Below are 15,789 nucleotides of genomic sequence, written 5' to 3' on the forward strand. Positions count from 1 at the left end.
CCAAAAATGATAGAATAATAAAACTATTAAAATCAGTATCTGGCTATTAGTTTCTGAGTGGCACCAGCTGAGTTATGTTACTTTTTAAATGGATATTAAAAAGAAATATCCTTACTTTTTAGCAGAATTTTACAAACGTTCTGAATACATAATGCTGATGAAATCAAAACACAGTCAGACATGTGGATGGTATGTAAATATTTATTTATTGAATTGTTGGAGTGTTGTTTTTCTTCTTGAGATGTTTTTCAGTTACAGTCCTCCAAAAGTCGTTGAGGGCAATTCGAGCCATGAGCAAAGTGATGGTGAAGTTTCGTCTGTACCACTCTCTGGATGTGTGGGAGGAAAGGCAAAAAAAAAAAAAAAATCAGCCATGCAAATTTATTTATTTATTTATTCTGTTAAAATACTGAATTGTTCGTTTAATACACATTTGCATAAAAAAAAGCTACTAACTTGTTGATTACGGCTTGTAAAAAAAAAAAAGAACATGAGCAGAAAGGAAAACAACAATAAAATTATCTGAAGAGTTGATGCATTTAGGCAGAAAACAAGTCTGCTATTTTAGCGTGTTTATCCACAAAACTCTCTCTAGACTAGAGCCTGTCATGATTGTTCTCTGCACAGAGTGGTAAAGCGCCGCTGGAGCACTGGGACATGCACCAGCGGCATCATGGGAAACATCAAGTGTACAAAAACAACTCACCTGTTGTAATCTGCATGGCGCTCTTTGTTTTTGTCCAAGAAGCTTTTGTAAAACACAGCCATCTCTTCACTGCTCAGGGAACGCCGTCTTCCTGGGGGACAGACCAAGATGCTCCGCATTAATTCACTACAATGTCATCTTAAAACATCAGAGTGTACCCAGAGCATCTTTTAAAGGAATTTTTTATTCTCATCAAACATATATATGAATATATACTCACCATCTTCTCCATGTAAAGTCAAGCCTTTTGCCTTCAGCTGTGAGATGATGTAAGCTTCTTTTTCCTGTAGAGAGAAGGAAAACAACGTTGTTGTTTCCTGCTTTTAAACTTTTCCCTTGAAAAATTTTCTTAAAACTGTTTAAAAAAACAGGACTTTGAAAGAAGCTTTTATTGAAACAGTAAAAACATCCACCAACCAACAGCTGTCAGCTGTTGAATGAAGTCATTTTTTTGACAGGCTTCTGAAATATATATTCACTTCTATTATCACTATTATTTATGAAATATATATTCATAAATAGTTATCTTTCTTTTAGATGTACCTGTAGGAACACTGAAAGCATAATTATTTCAGTATATTTTCTACAGATTGTTGTACATTGCTGCCCTCTGCTGGTATAAATAAGACTCTACACAGCCATGAGCTGTGCAGAGTCAATTAAAGGAATTGAAATCTTCTGGGAGTTTTACCTATGAACAATATATATGCTTATGTAAACCATTAAATGAATCAAACAAATGGACTGGGGAAAAGTGAATTCAAACCTTGCTGAAGTTGACGTTCTGCCTGGTCCAGAATACGTGATTCCAGTCCTCAGTCTCCTGCCTCAGTTTTCTCAGCTGCTTTTCCACATCAGACTCGTTCTCACTGACGCGGTAGACAATGGGTCGCAGGTTTGATAGAGGGTTTGGGGGACCGATCCAGTCATGTGTGGAGCTGGGTTCTGGCCTTGATGCAGATATCTACATATATCAAAAAGTGGAATAGTTAATGGTTATAAGACAAAGAAGCAATGAATTTTAAAAAATCTATATATGATGCAAGTTGTTTGCCTTTAGTTTGAACGAAGACTCTGGAAATCATTTGCCTTGAATTAAAACATCTGTGCAAGGAGATAAAATGATTCAAACAGATTTTTTTTAAATTGATTTTTTAACTCTTCGTTTATGGTTGTCACTTTACAGAGTGTTAGAAAGAGGGAGTGAATACTTTTTGCAAGTCACTGCAGTTGTCCTGTGCACAGATGGACGTCACAAGTCTTTAGCTGAGGCGATAAAACGCAGTGCTTATCATTTCTGAGCAGCCGTCGTCATGGGAAAAGCGAGAAGAAAAACACGACGCAGGACACAGGGGTCAGAAAAAAGGTACACACACCTGAGACACACAGCTTCCCAGCAACCAAATGACTTATACCTAGATTATTTTCCTTCCTCGCCCTTCGGTCGTTTATTTAGATTTAATGTTCTCTTGCATTTATGCAGATAGCCTCAAATACTACTCCAGACTCTTTTAGTAAACAGGGAAGTTTAAGGTCAAATTTCTGACACAAGCCCAAATCATCACAGCCCCGCCACCGTGTTTTGTACACACAGGGTTGGCTTGTGTTGAGATGCTGTTAGATTTCCTCCAAAACCTAATCCTACATTAACTCCTGTAAATGTAGGAGTCTTGTGGTTCGTTCAGATGGAAGGGGGGCGGAAGGCCATTAAAGTTCGGTACTAAAGTTCAGATTATGACGGCTAGAAGCGACTGCTTATGAATGGTTTTAAGGAGAAAGCAACAGAGACCATGTACCCGCCCTCTTTGACACTGAGTCAACCCATGCTGTTAAAATAAACTAGGCGGTAACTGTGGACAGTAAATACTTTAAACGAGTTGTCCACACATAAAATAAAAGCTCTGATACGGACCTTTATAGGTTTTTCCTGCTCGGAACTACAGAGCCGACTACTGGCTCCTGACATCCGGTGCAGCCGCAGAGGGGCCAGGAAGAGGCCACCGACGCTCCTCCATGTTGCCATTTGAATTACCTCAACATTAATCCGTATTTGTGATTGTGATAAAGGGGAAAAACAATGTGCCCTTTGCTAGCGCCCTCCTGTTTCTACTCTGTTCACGCTCTGCTACTTCGACAAACGTTCCTGGCAACAGCTCCACCTACCGGTCGGTGTCATCCTAATGAAAACGACTTGCCCCAACGACTCCAGCAGTCCTTTGAAAACATACTTTATTAAATATGTATACGAACAGACCTAGTCTTTACCATTATATCTGAACAGAAAAAAATAAAAATACAATTCTCCACAGAAATTTAAACAAATATATATTTTTTTTATCGTGATCAAGAAATCTTTTTCTGATTCTTCACCAACTTCAGGTAATTCCCAAATAAATTATTCTTTCTATATGTGAGTTTATTTGTTAAAATATGTACCTGTGAATAAAAAAACTAAAACAAAAAAAATAAATGTAATTAATCAGAAAATCTTTTTTTTTTTTTTGACGAAAGATCCAAATGCAATCATTTTTACTGTCAATCATTATAATAGTCGCCGAAGTCAAAACAAATACACTGTATTAAAGTCAGAGTGCATAGATCCCTCAGTTCCTTCTTACGTATAGTCAAGTTAATGCAAAGGGGTGTGTAGGTGTGCTCGAAAACTTCACCAGCGCGCACCCAGTTCTTAGAAACCCCGCCTTTATCCCAGGTGCTTTCGACGTACTTTGCCTCTCCTCTGACCACTTGAGATCGCGATAGTAAAAGGAGCGCACCAAATGTTGGACAACAAAAGCTTACACCGAGTTAGAAAACTATGAAGTCGCTTATCAGAAAGTCGACACTTCATTGTGTTTTTCTCACTATGTTAAAATAATTTGCATGCGTTATGCAAACATTTATACATATTATGCTTTTTAATTGCGGAGACAATGTAAGTAAATTACCGTATACTCATTGGGAAAAATCCAACTCCGTGTAAGTTTACACAGTTGAGCAGGAAAGTAACTGCTAGAAGGTAGCTAGGTAGGCTAATGTTAAGCTTTAATCAGCGAAGGAGCATTTTATCCCACAGCAGTTCAGATGGCTGTACGCTGGTTATGCAGGTGAGTGGGGAGCTGGTATATTTGTATATTAAGGGCTTATTTTAGATCTAAAACCCCGTCTTTGTTTCAGCAGGTGGGGCAGAGTCAGGTGATCATCGACACTGAAACACAATGGTTTTAACAGTGTATGGAAGCTGCTTTTTTTTTTTGTTCGGTGCTTTTTAGGTTTGAAATCATTCGTTTAATCTGCATGTATGCTTTAGTTACGCATTTAATTCAAAACTAAGTAGCTGTAAATGGTAGTAAATGAAGACAGTGGTTTCTATCGTGGGAGGGGCGACACCATTCCGACCGCAGTCATTCAGTCAGTCAGCGGCAGCAGAAGCTCCGGTGGTGAAGCTGACCGGAGCGTAACCGACATTCCTGCCTTCGTCTCGCCACGCTCGGAAGCCTTTTTCTTTCACAGGCCGATCTGGCTGATGGAAACAGAGCTCGGCCAAAATGTGCGCGAATGTGTTCGGCGTTTTGAAAAGGTGAGACCCAGCGATGGTCATGTGTGTGTGTGTGTGTGTGTGTGTGTGTGTGTGTGTGTGTGTGTGTGTGTGTGTGTGTGTGAGCGGGGATGCAGCTGACAAGCATCTGGAGATGCTTCAGGCGGTGTACGCGCTGGTCTCCCGATCCCTTAGCAACCGGCCGGCCGATCGGGGCATTCCGTGGTGACATAATGCGCAATGCCGGTGCAGGCAGCCTGGAGCTGGGGATGGATCTGGGGATGGCGCTCGGTGGTGGATCGCATGTTACCTGTAGCCCTGTAAGCCTTCATGCTGGGTGAGCGCCTTGCTACGAGCTGCAGACGTTATCTCTCGCATCTTCCCATGAGTTATTTTCCTCATCTTGAGTGCCGTGAGGGGAAGCAGGAGAGGAGTGGCTTCCCATGCTGGATTTGTTTTTCCTGAGCTTTATCCTACTAAACATTCGGATTTGGAAGCTTTCGTCTGGCATGCGATCATCCACTATTCTGGAAATGCACATCCCCTCGCCCTCTTACATAACGGAATGTTGACTCCAAACAACATTTATTCCAATCATGCTTTGGATAATAATAATAATAAAAAGAATAAAAATACATTACCGGTATGTTGTGGAGCAGCACCTGTTTACTAGAACCATGAAACTGTGTCTTTACCATGCAGGACAGAGGACAAGGACTGGAGACCTCTGTCCTTCAAGACCTGAGGGATTCAAAACAGAATCTCTAATTACTTTCTTTTATCAAAATCTTCACTTTGGCAACCCTCACATAGAGACCAGGGTCATGGTGCACACTAGTAAGTGCTGTCATTTGTAAAATTACAGGGGAAAAAAAACAAATAACGGCAATAATTTTGTTTTCTGAGCCCATATAGAAAAAGAAAAATGAGGAATTTCATTGATTTATTTATGAATGTCATACAGAGCTTGCAAAAATATTTAGTTTACAAACTAAATGCTTTGCTAGCTGAGTATATATGTGACTTGGAGCTGCATATTTAATTGGCTCACTAATTATTTAGCTGAAAAGTGACTCAATTGGCTTCAGAAGTGATATCAAAAGATGAATATCCAAATTGACAAAAATATTATATGAATTTAAAACAAATGGCCAAGAGAGCTTTTAACTCCTGTGTATTGTGCTTTTACTGATCTGGAAAAAACAAAACAAAAAGAAAAACTGTTCAATTAAGCTTGCTACTCTAATTTCAATGCTTAGTTGAGGATATTTAGTTCTTTTATTAGTCGGTGGTCTAATTCAGCAGGTAAGTCCAATAACAATATCAAGGGTAACACAATCCTGTCTCCACTCAGACTTGAGACTTATCCACACTTAGCCTGGTATTTATAAAAGTGAATATATCTCCCACGTTGTTTTAAAAGAATATTGTACTCATAGGATTGTTTTCAGAAAAGTTTTTATTCATAGGAACTTCTGGCTACTTGTGCACTAGGCCTCAGTGCTGGTTGCCAGTTGATCTGCTTTCATTGTGCTCCTTTTCCAGTCTCTTTGGGAAACCTTTTGATGGTGGCAAAAGGATGGACCATGGCAGTTCACAGGACCAGCAGCAGCATCCGGCGGAGCAGCAGCAGCCTTACCATCCGCAGCATCCTGCGATGATGAGACTGTACGAGGTCCAGAAAGAGGTCTCCACTCTGGGGCCGCAGGTCTGCACCTTCAGCGGCCTGCAGAACGACCGAGAGTACAAGCGCATGGAGCGCGAGCTGACCCAGCTGCTGCTGCAGGTGGACCAGGTGGACACGGAGGGCAAGCTGGAGCTGCAAGGAGCGCGCAAGAGGGCTGCGCAAGAGGTGGAGGGCCTTCTGCGGTACCTGGAGGAGAACGCCTCCCACCCGTCCCGCCTGGCCATCGAAGAGCTGAGCAACGCGGCACGGGAGCTGGTGGACGAGCGGGTGGTGGCGCCGCAGCGGGCCGGCGGGGTGGCGGAGATAAATGACGAGCTGGTGGACGCCCTTCAGGAGTTCATCCTCAGGCTCACCCAGATCAAGACTGAAGGCCGGGTGCCGCTCCGCAAGGCGCGCTACCGAGCCCTCACGCGGCTCTGCGCCGTGCAGGACGTGCTGGAGAGCCGCACGCCGCAGCAGACCCTCTCTCTGCCCCTGTCGGGGGAGACCCACGAGGCCGTGAACCGCATCAACCAGGTCATGGTGAAGGTGAGCATGGCTCGCAGTCAGCTTCTGGCTTTGCTGATGGGGCTGAGCGGGAGGGACAGCTGCGCGCACCTGTCCCGCATCCTGACGGAGCTGCAGGTGGAGCTGGACGCCCTGGACGTCTCCGGTAACGCGGCGATCCGGAATTACAGGAAACAGGTGGTGGAGGAAATAAACGGCCTGCTAAAACACCTGGACCTGGAGGGAGAGGGGGACGACACTCGCAGGTACATCTCAGTTTCCTTCAAATAAGACTGTCACAATAAGCAATTCATGAACCATAAATGAGCTCAGTCATGTTTATTTTGATGACTGAAGGGCAAGTTTATTCACAGATACCTGATCATACATTGTACTTGTCGTTTCGATTGTTTTTTATTTTTATTCCCAATTTTGGTTGTCGTATTTTATTTTGGATATTTCAAATATCTTCCAGTTCCAGTGTGATTTTTAGAAGATCACAGTTTGAGAGGGCGAATCTGCATTGATAGGCCATTGTCAGTAAATTACTTGAAAATCAAACAGATGATTTTCTGTACTTGGTGATCCTGTACTTGATGGCAGAGTGGCGAGAAGAAAGCAGTAAGTTCCTGTTTTACCTTCACCACAAGCGGTTTACATATGGAACTTGTTCCAGGTAGATTTTTTGGCAAAAGTTAAATGTTGAGCGTCGCAGACTGTAACACAGAATGGATGAAAATGTTATTCTCCAGATGTACAAAGCTGGTAGACACATGTTCCAAAACTCTTGTAGCTGGACATTGCAGCAAAAGATTGTTCCACATAGTCCTGTCTTAGGGGAGCTGAACACATATACTAGGAAAGTTTGGAACCCTGTTCTGGTTTCCATTATCCAGTGATGATCGGAGAGAGCTCAGTATGGTGAACCTGTGTCCGTCTCTGTAGGTATGATTTGGCGCAGAACAACTCCATCCGTGAGATCGAGGCTGTGCGAGCCCACGTCTCCCACTTACGAGAGGGCGTCCTGCGACACTGCGTGATGGGTGACCTCAGCTTCCGGCCCAAAGCCGAACTCCAGAGCCTCCTCACTCACCTGGACCAGGTGGACACGGCCAAAAACCCGTGCATCAGAGAGGCCCGCCGCCGCGCCGTGGTCGAGGTCCAGGCCGTCATCACCTTCCTGGACCTCCGCGAGGCGCTGCTGTGCCGCCAGCCAGGCCCTGAAGAGCACCCGTCGCACCGGGCTGTGTGGATGGTCCTGGGCAGCCTCTCCGACCTGCAGGCCCAAGTTCTGGGCTTTGACGGCAAGCGGGCCGACAAGAGCTACATGATGCTGGAGGAACTGCTGACCAAACAGCTGCTGGCACTGGATGCCGTGGATCCACTGGGTGACGCGTCCACCAAGGTGGCACGGAAGCAAGCGGTGAAGTTCGCCCAGAACATTCTTAACTACCTAGACATGAAGACGGACGAGTGGGAGTACTGATTAATCCAGGACCACGTTGGGTCGGACACGGCTGCAGGAATTAAAGGAGCTTGAAAATGGAGCGTCATCATTCCGTTGGCTGTAAATATTGCCTGAAATACCCAGAATCCACTGCAGCAGAGGTTTTTTTTTTTTGTCCCTTTGTGGTAGTCAAGGCCAACCCATCTGAAACTCCTTTTGTGAAACACATTTTGCCAAGTATTTTTCTCTGTGCTCTTTGATTGTGTGTATGTGCGTGTGTGTGTGTGTGTTTGTGTGTGTGTGTGTGTGTTTGTGTGTGTGTGTGATTTGCTCGTTGCTCTCATTGTGTTTGTTGTACGGTAGTAGAAGCCTGCAGCCAAAGCACGGAGTAACTCTCGTTGTCTTCTCCTCCAGACTGCACTTCATATTGATAAAACGTTCACTTAGAGTGATTGTAAATCAGTGGCCTCTTTTATTAACTTGACTGTCAGTTGCTAATGGAGACAGCTGGTGATACGCTGCCAGAGGAAGGAGTGGCTCATTCTGTAGAACTAGAGAAACCAGGCAGTCGCTGTGTTTCTGTTCCAAATGCGCGCAAAACTTTTGTCTATTGTGGTCGTGTCAAAGAAAAACACAAGTCACCGCGTTCCCGTTGAATGAGACACAATTAAAATCACGTGAATAAGTTTGTTCACGTGTTAAGTCAATAAGATCCATGCGGCGCTTCCAACTTCTTCCTGTTGTCGTTGTCTTTGTGGTCTTTGCTAGTGGCAAAAACCACAAAGACGTGCTCCAACAGTGTCCATCTGAATCAAAGACAATGTTTCCATAAATAAACCCAACTTTTTAAAAAAATATCTCAACTTAGCATCAAAACTTTATAGAAAAATTTGTTGTTTGAAATAGACATGTTTCCAGTAAGGAAATTTATTTTCAGAATGTCAAATTGTGTAATTTTATGGTCAATGAAATCACAGCCACATGCTTGCTCAATTTGACATTTAAAAATACATTTGTTCACTGGAAGCGGGCCAATTTCAAAAGAATGACTCGGTTTTTGTTGATGTTTCGGCACTAGCATAGAAATTTGTGCATTTCACAAAACTGCAATGGAAACACTTTTTTTGCATCACACAACTCACCTGATCAACACCGGCGCAACCCATGAAGAAGAAAACAGGAGGAAACGGAGAGATCATGGTGCTGCATACTTTTAATATCACGTGAACAAACTTATTCATGTGATTTTAACATATTTCTTATTTAGCAGAAACACAGCAAATGCAAAATTGTTTTTTTTTTTTTACATTAGCAGAATATTGACAACGTTTTGCGCACATTTATAATAAAAACGCAGCTACTTCAGGCTGATTTTACTGCATTATCTACTTTATTACATCTTCAAGGGTCAGATTGCAGACATGCACATGGGTCTAATAACATCTGTGTTCTACCAGATGGAATTAGACAGTAGGAGATGAGGTTGCTAATCTTCAGTCATTCTCCATGAAAGAAGAAAGGATCTGAATTTCGGGGCCAATTTCTGATCTCTGATTTTCATAAAGCTTTGACCTGCCGACGTAGATTTAGATCTGATTTTCCTCCTTGAGTTTTAACATAGCCACGTCTAATTACAGCATGCAGAATAATTTCTCCTTCACAGGAAGAAGGCCAGAAAAATTAGGTTATCAGGAGGAGAGGTGACATCACACCACACAGCGGTTGCTGTAAAACAGTTTTGATCATTTCAGCATGCATCAAACCTAAGGTGCGGGGGCCAAAGGCTTGACAGTTTTGCCCCTCGAGACAAAAATATTTGGTTCAAGTTGCGCTAATTCCCACCTGTAGGTGGCAGTATTTCTTACTTGTAATACAATACTGCCTCAGATTTCATCGGGTTGTCATCCACCATAAACAAAGTCACATTTACCACCATATATTAGTGTAAATACCTCAAAAGTCTTTGTAAATATTTCTAAATTAGCACCAAAACGTCAGAAAATCAATCAACATAACGTGGAGGGACCACTCAATGTGAAAAGAGCTCAAGTTTAAATAGTACTTATCAAATGCAGAGACAATTAGTCATTAATATTTGAACAGCTGTTTATGCGTTTTATCAATATATTCTGGACAACTGGCCCTTTGGGAAGATTTAAAGCAAACCCGCTCATTGAAAACCACCTTTAGCATCTTATGTTAGCAATTAGCATGACAAGCTACCAAACCAGTCGCACCAAAAGATTCTGATGTTTTTTAGACAGTCAGACGGAGGTTACAACTAGCTCAACAGGAGAAAACAGAGCAACTTTCCTGTTGAGCCTTCATGTTATCAGCCCAAGTCTCGCTCTCTCTCAGATTTTATTTTCTAAGTGAGCTGAAAGAAAAAAATGGTCTGTTTGAAGTCACCGACAGCCTAACAGTTGACAAAGAAGCGCTAAAAATCTATTTTAAGATTACGTGGAAGTCATGGATGAATGTTTTTTTTTTTTTGTTTTGCAGCAGGATGTTACAGAGATGGAAGGCTTCAGTTTTAGCTGCATCTGTTGTCGTCTGTTCTCAGATGTTTGTCCTGACCGTGTAATGATCACACCAGGCTGGAAATAGATCAGATATGAATCCTTTCAGGAGACGCGGGGCGATATTTCGACGTTGCTGCTTCTGCGGCTTCTTGTCTATTTGTTTCTACCCACCGCTTTCCGTTGAGGGAGACTGAAGCCTTTTGAGGAAATTGGACAGAAAGAGGCAGAGGCGACGATATCTGCAGGACTGGCGTGTGGAGGAGGGAGCTCAGGGGCCCCCGCTGGAGGGCCCTCGGCAGGGAGGCACTGACGGAGATCACAGTCGACAGAACCTTCTAGAAACTTCTCCGAGCTGCTGGAGAAGCAGGGAGAGAGAGGAAGGACGTGTAAAGAAGTCTGAAGCTCTGTGCCTTTTTACTTTTCAGCCTTTTTTTTTTAGCCCATCAGTTTGTGTAAGACAGTGTTTTAGTGCAGCAAAAATAGAACGCGTTGTTTCTGGTATGCATCGATGCACTAGAATAGGACACCAAGAACTGAATGTTTCACTGAGAGAGCACCTTGGCCAGTGTCACCACATGTTTGCACTGGGAGTCTTTTCTTTTTTGTTTGTTTTGTCTCCTTTTCTTTTCTTTTATAAATGCGTATTTATTTCCCAACAAAGTTCCAGTTAGACTGACATCTGAATCAGTCAGCCACAAACTTCAAAGTATTTTATTGGGACTATAAGGTCAAGAGCAACACAATATTTAGATGCGTTTATATATGAAGGATCGCTAATATACAATCGGTATCCATAATCACCGATGTGGATACCGATCTTACCAATTTGCTAACATGGTTATCAGCGGATGTCAGTAAACTGTTAACATATCGGTATCGGTCTGACAAGTGAAACTGGGCCGATGTTTCAAACTGATGTTAAGTTCCATTTTCAGGAGGGCGACAGGATGGGTTTGGTCATTTGGTATTTAAGTTTTTTTTTTTTTTTCAACAAATGAAAGTTTTAATACATTTTGTATTTACTCTGATACCGTTGAATTAAAACCTGTGTGCTGTAAGGTTATTATTTATTTATTATTTACAAGGTAATGCACTTTCCAAAAACTCCATCCCTATGTTGAAGCACGTTGGTGGCAGCATCATTCTGTGCTCAGGTTCTTCTGCAGGCATTTAAGAATCTGTTTCAGTGATATAAATTGAATTTCAATTCAAAAATAAAGAAGTTCATTTAGATTCTTAATCACATTTCTGATTAATATATTTAATTATTAATTAGATGATTTTGTGGCAGCACTTGAAAGCTGTTCTCCCTCCAATATTAATAAACTTTAGCTATTTTGCAAATAACAGTTTGATTCACTTTCAAGGAATGTGGAAACCTTCCCAAACCTCTTCATAAACATGTAGGATAAATTCAGCTTCTTTTTAGAAAAGTGATGCCAACATTGAACTGTTTAGTCTTTTCTTTCCTTTTTTTTGTTCGTTTTTTGTTTTGCATGAGTGTTTACAGCTGAGTTTTGTATTTAGGTCACAGAACTGACTGAACGCAGTGGAGTCTGCTGTTTACACACCAAACCAACATCCAGCGCAGGTTCAGTTTATTTATGCGAAATGTCAATTAGAGGTTTAGATACGCAGAAAAACTGCAGTTATATACACGAGGCACAGCATGTGACGGGCCGCAGCTTCACAAACTAAACTGAACCAAACTTTTCAGTTTGAAATTCACAACAGGCCGTTCGTCGGCGCTTTTGCTTGAAATGTCGTGGAGTTCAGAAGTCGTTGATAAAAGTGCAGCTCCTGAAAACATCTCGTCTCCTCTTGAGAGCAGATGTTTTGAGATATCTGCGTCTCGATACACAGCAAAATCAAATTGCATAAGAGCATCTTTTACCTGCTGCAGACACTTTTTGGCACAAGGCCTCCAGCTGCTCCTGTGTGTCCAGACGAACGCTGCGTTCACAACATCCTGCACTCACTTTGTTCTGACTGATTCACCAAACAGTCATGAGGAAAAGAAAGCACACCCTCTTTTATTCAAAGTGTTTACCTTTGAGGATACTCTGGCTGTACAATGAGTTCAGGCGAGCCTCAGGTTCCACATTATGAATGAAGATCGAAGCTCCTGCTTTGATTGAACAAGATTTTAGAGGGGAAGTAGTTCTTACTGATTGAAGAACTTGATTGGATGATCAGAATTCTGTCCTTTTTCTCAGAAGAACAACCGACTGTTAGAAAATAGGAGTTTGTGTCTCGTTGGTCTGGGAGACGCTGGCGTGTATTGAAGGCAACAGCAACTACAGTAAACTGTAAAGAAGCAACTATTGTTACCTGAAAGAGTTCATGAGGTCAAATGTCTGTCATTTGGAAGTGAGAAATATTATTTATAAGAGGAAAACACTTAATGTCTGTCAAAATTCCCACTGTGCTCAGAGAAATAAAAAATAATAAATCATCAGCTTCACAAGTTTAGTAACAGGTTATGGAAGAAGATTAGTGTCACTAATTAAAAAAAAAAAGCAGATTTTTTTTACTCAGAATTCAGACTCTTTCTTTTCGGAATTCTGACAGATATTCTCAAAATTCCGACATCTTTGATCCTTAATGAAGAACGAGACACAATTCTTCCTCTCCAACAAACAGGAAACGACATGTGAGCGTTAATCCTCCGGAAGCGCAGAGGATCCAAAGGAAAAGAGGAAACGCTTTCCTTTCACTTTGCAGAAATGCTGCGTTTACTTCGCCCTGCTGGCTGCTTGTGTGCATGACTTTCTAATGTTGCACTTTCAAACAATGCAGCAAAACAAATTCATACGCTGCGCTTCCTGAAGAGTTCAAAGGTCAGGATGGAAGGTGAAAGAGAAGAAACAACACAAAGTGAAGGATTTAGTAGAGTTTGTTTTTCTGCTGGAAGCCATGTGTAGGATGAGCTTCCTGTAACAATGTTTATCATCACCAATAACAGATTTTATCTCAATCATGTTATTAGAAAGTCAATTTACAAAGCAAAACCCATCATTTAGATTAATTCCACACATTTTGCTTTTGTATGTTTTCATGTGAAATGTTATCATTTTCTTACTGCTTACAAAAATGTGACATTTATCTGCTTAGAATATGAAAATAATATGTATTAAAAAGGAGATTTTTAATACAGGAATGTGGGCTCAATTTTGCAACAGGTCTCATCAGAACCTGGACTCTGGTTTCCTGAGACCAGCCTGTAAACTTTGTGTTCTAACCGAGTCAACCTGAGCCGGTATCCAAACGTTTATCCCAAAGATTTTATATGAATATAAAAACCCAGTGTGTTGCCACATCAGAACACTGGTGTATTTATTTGGGGAGATTTCTTTTTTTATTTGTATTTTTTTCCCACCCGCTAACAGCTTCCTGCTTGTTAAGAGTCTGAACTTGGCAGCCGGAGTCCATTAAAGTGGAGTTAAAATCTCCGGTCCAGATGGGATTCAAAGCCAGGCCTTCAGTTCAGTTGTTTACGTGGAGCAAACAGTTTAAAGGTCAGATTCGACGCCACTCAGCTCAGCGCCGTCTTTCATGTCGGCTCTTATTTATCTTATTTCTGTTCTTAAACTCGCCGGCTTGCAAAAAGTATCCATGTCTTTTGAACGTTTGTATTTTGTCACATTGCAACTGCAAATGTCAATGTTTTAGTATTTCATTAAATACAGCACACAATTATGAGTAAAAGTCGATAGATACGTTGTATGTCCTAATCAATACAAGGCTGAGAACTGTTCCAGTTGTTTTCTAATATTCATAAGTGATCAGAAGACTGATAGGTACTGAACAGAGTCCACCTGTGTGTATTGTTCTACAAGGTTCTGACTAAAGCGGCCTGCGTCCAAAAGCATGCCACACTTTACAGATTGATAAGAAAAAAATGAATAAAAATTCTCTCAATTTTCTCTCCACTTTACAATCTGTTTTGGTGGTTCATCGCCTCCAATAGGACAAACTGTGTGGGTGTGGTGCCCTAAACCACGGAGGGTGTGAATACTTGAACAAGGCGTCGCAGCAGCAGCAGCAGCAGCTGCTGTCGTTAAGGAAAGACAGGAAATGCCTCCAGATTGTGAAGCCACAAAGAGCCAGACTGGATTTATCTGACTGCAAGAGTCGAATCCAACATTCATTACTTTCTCTTTTAAGAGCCTTGGATGAGCGATGTTTGAAAAGACTGTTTTACATGTCAAACATCTTCCATCTGAAGGAGGCAACATTTGTGTTTTCATGCTGAGGTCAAATTGAAATGGGACTTTGGTGCATCACCTGTTGCTTATTGTCTGTTTCTTTCTGGGTGGGGAACTGTAAAAGTAAAAATCAAAATCAAATGAAACCCAGGAATCTATTTTCCCAATGAAGACAGTTTCAAACACCTTTGCTCCCTTAATAGATGGCTGGAGTCCTGCGTGTAGTTTATTCCTCCAAATACCGGATGTTAAGTTGCCTTTAACTGCACTGACTGTCACAAGTGTTTTATGTTGTAGTTTGTTTGTTTTGTTTCCAAAAGCTGCGCTTGTACAAAAAGCACACTGCTGCCGGACTGACCGTGTCGTGTGAATGCTTCATGGATGGCTGTGTTTCAGATTTGTATTTCCAAAATCCAAAATAAAGATGGTCTTATTCTGGATGCTCCGTCTCTTTTTTCCCAAAAGCTGCTGTTTTATCGTGCTGCAAGAACTTCAGCAAACCTCAGACCAGTTCAGGTTCCTTCTACAGTTTTTCACCAGAAAATGAAGAGAAAGGTTTGATTAACAAACTCTCAAAGTTGGAAAAAAAACAACAACTGTGTGTTGCCAGCAGAGGGCAGCATTTTTCCAGAGGAGGAGTCCTGTTAATCAGTCAACGATAGTCAATGTTTCTGATGGCAGCTATTCATTTCTCAGCATTTCTGATTGAAGGACATGCTGACATTTAAAAAAAATATTTTACATAAAAAAAACAACAAATTCATACTTTCTTTTTTCGTTCAAGTCTTCCTCACATGAGGAGATTAATTTTTAAAAAATGGTCCCAAACATGTTGTAGATCAAATCTCTGCCACAAGGAGGAGACACAGGCTCCCCCTGTGCAGAGGTAAAAACAGAAGTTTCTATTGTTGGCTGCTTCATTCTGTCTCTTCTTGGTTCCTCAGTGTGTTTCTCTGTGTTTCTATTCTCTGTTTTCTATTTTCTCTGAGAAGTCCCAGGACACAGTGAGTCACAGGAACGCTGCCTGGACTCAGACACATGGAAAATATCACACAAACCCTGATCTCTGGGCCAAAGCTCCTCCAGCAGCTCTGTTTACAGCCCATGTCAGTAAACTAAACCAGGGAGCAGAAGACCTGCAGAATCCCACATTTAGGCCTGAGTCGTGTTCTTTATGTTCTTTGAAAAACACTGCATC

At 41.7% G+C, this 15,789-nt stretch overlaps 2 protein-coding genes across 5 annotated transcripts; one reads left to right on the forward strand and one right to left on the reverse strand.

The window, feature by feature from the left end:
• Positions 1-185: 185 nt before the first annotated feature.
• LOC129377313 (cytochrome c oxidase assembly factor 8) lies at positions 186-2,857 on the reverse strand. Its single transcript, XM_055057177.1, has 5 exons — positions 2,619-2,857; positions 1,473-1,670; positions 927-990; positions 707-797; positions 186-329 (listed from the first exon to the last, which is right to left on the reverse strand). The coding sequence occupies exons 1-5, from the start codon at positions 2,727-2,729 to the stop codon at positions 206-208; spliced, it is 588 nt and encodes a 195-aa protein (XP_054913152.1). The 5' UTR covers positions 2,730-2,857; the 3' UTR covers positions 186-205.
• bag5 (BCL2 associated athanogene 5) lies at positions 1,714-15,031 on the forward strand. 4 transcript variants are annotated; one of them, XM_055057174.1, is made up of 3 exons: positions 1,714-2,072; positions 5,787-6,680; positions 7,360-15,031. In XM_055057174.1, the coding sequence occupies exons 1-3, from the start codon at positions 2,020-2,022 to the stop codon at positions 7,898-7,900; spliced, it is 1,488 nt and encodes a 495-aa protein (XP_054913149.1). In that variant the 5' UTR covers positions 1,714-2,019; the 3' UTR covers positions 7,901-15,031. The 4 variants fall into 4 exon arrangements, with proteins under 4 accessions (XP_054913149.1, XP_054913151.1, XP_054913150.1 ...); XM_055057176.1 differs by lacking the exon at positions 1,714-2,072 and adding an exon at positions 3,526-3,810; XM_055057175.1 differs by lacking the exon at positions 1,714-2,072 and adding an exon at positions 3,836-4,283.
• Positions 15,032-15,789: the final 758 nt, after the last annotated feature.

Source organism: Poeciliopsis prolifica, unplaced genomic scaffold (assembly GCF_027474105.1).
Source record: "Poeciliopsis prolifica strain line A6 unplaced genomic scaffold, Auburn_PproV2 SCAFFOLD047, whole genome shotgun sequence".
NCBI classification, from domain to species: Eukaryota; Metazoa; Chordata; class Actinopteri; order Cyprinodontiformes; family Poeciliidae; genus Poeciliopsis; species Poeciliopsis prolifica.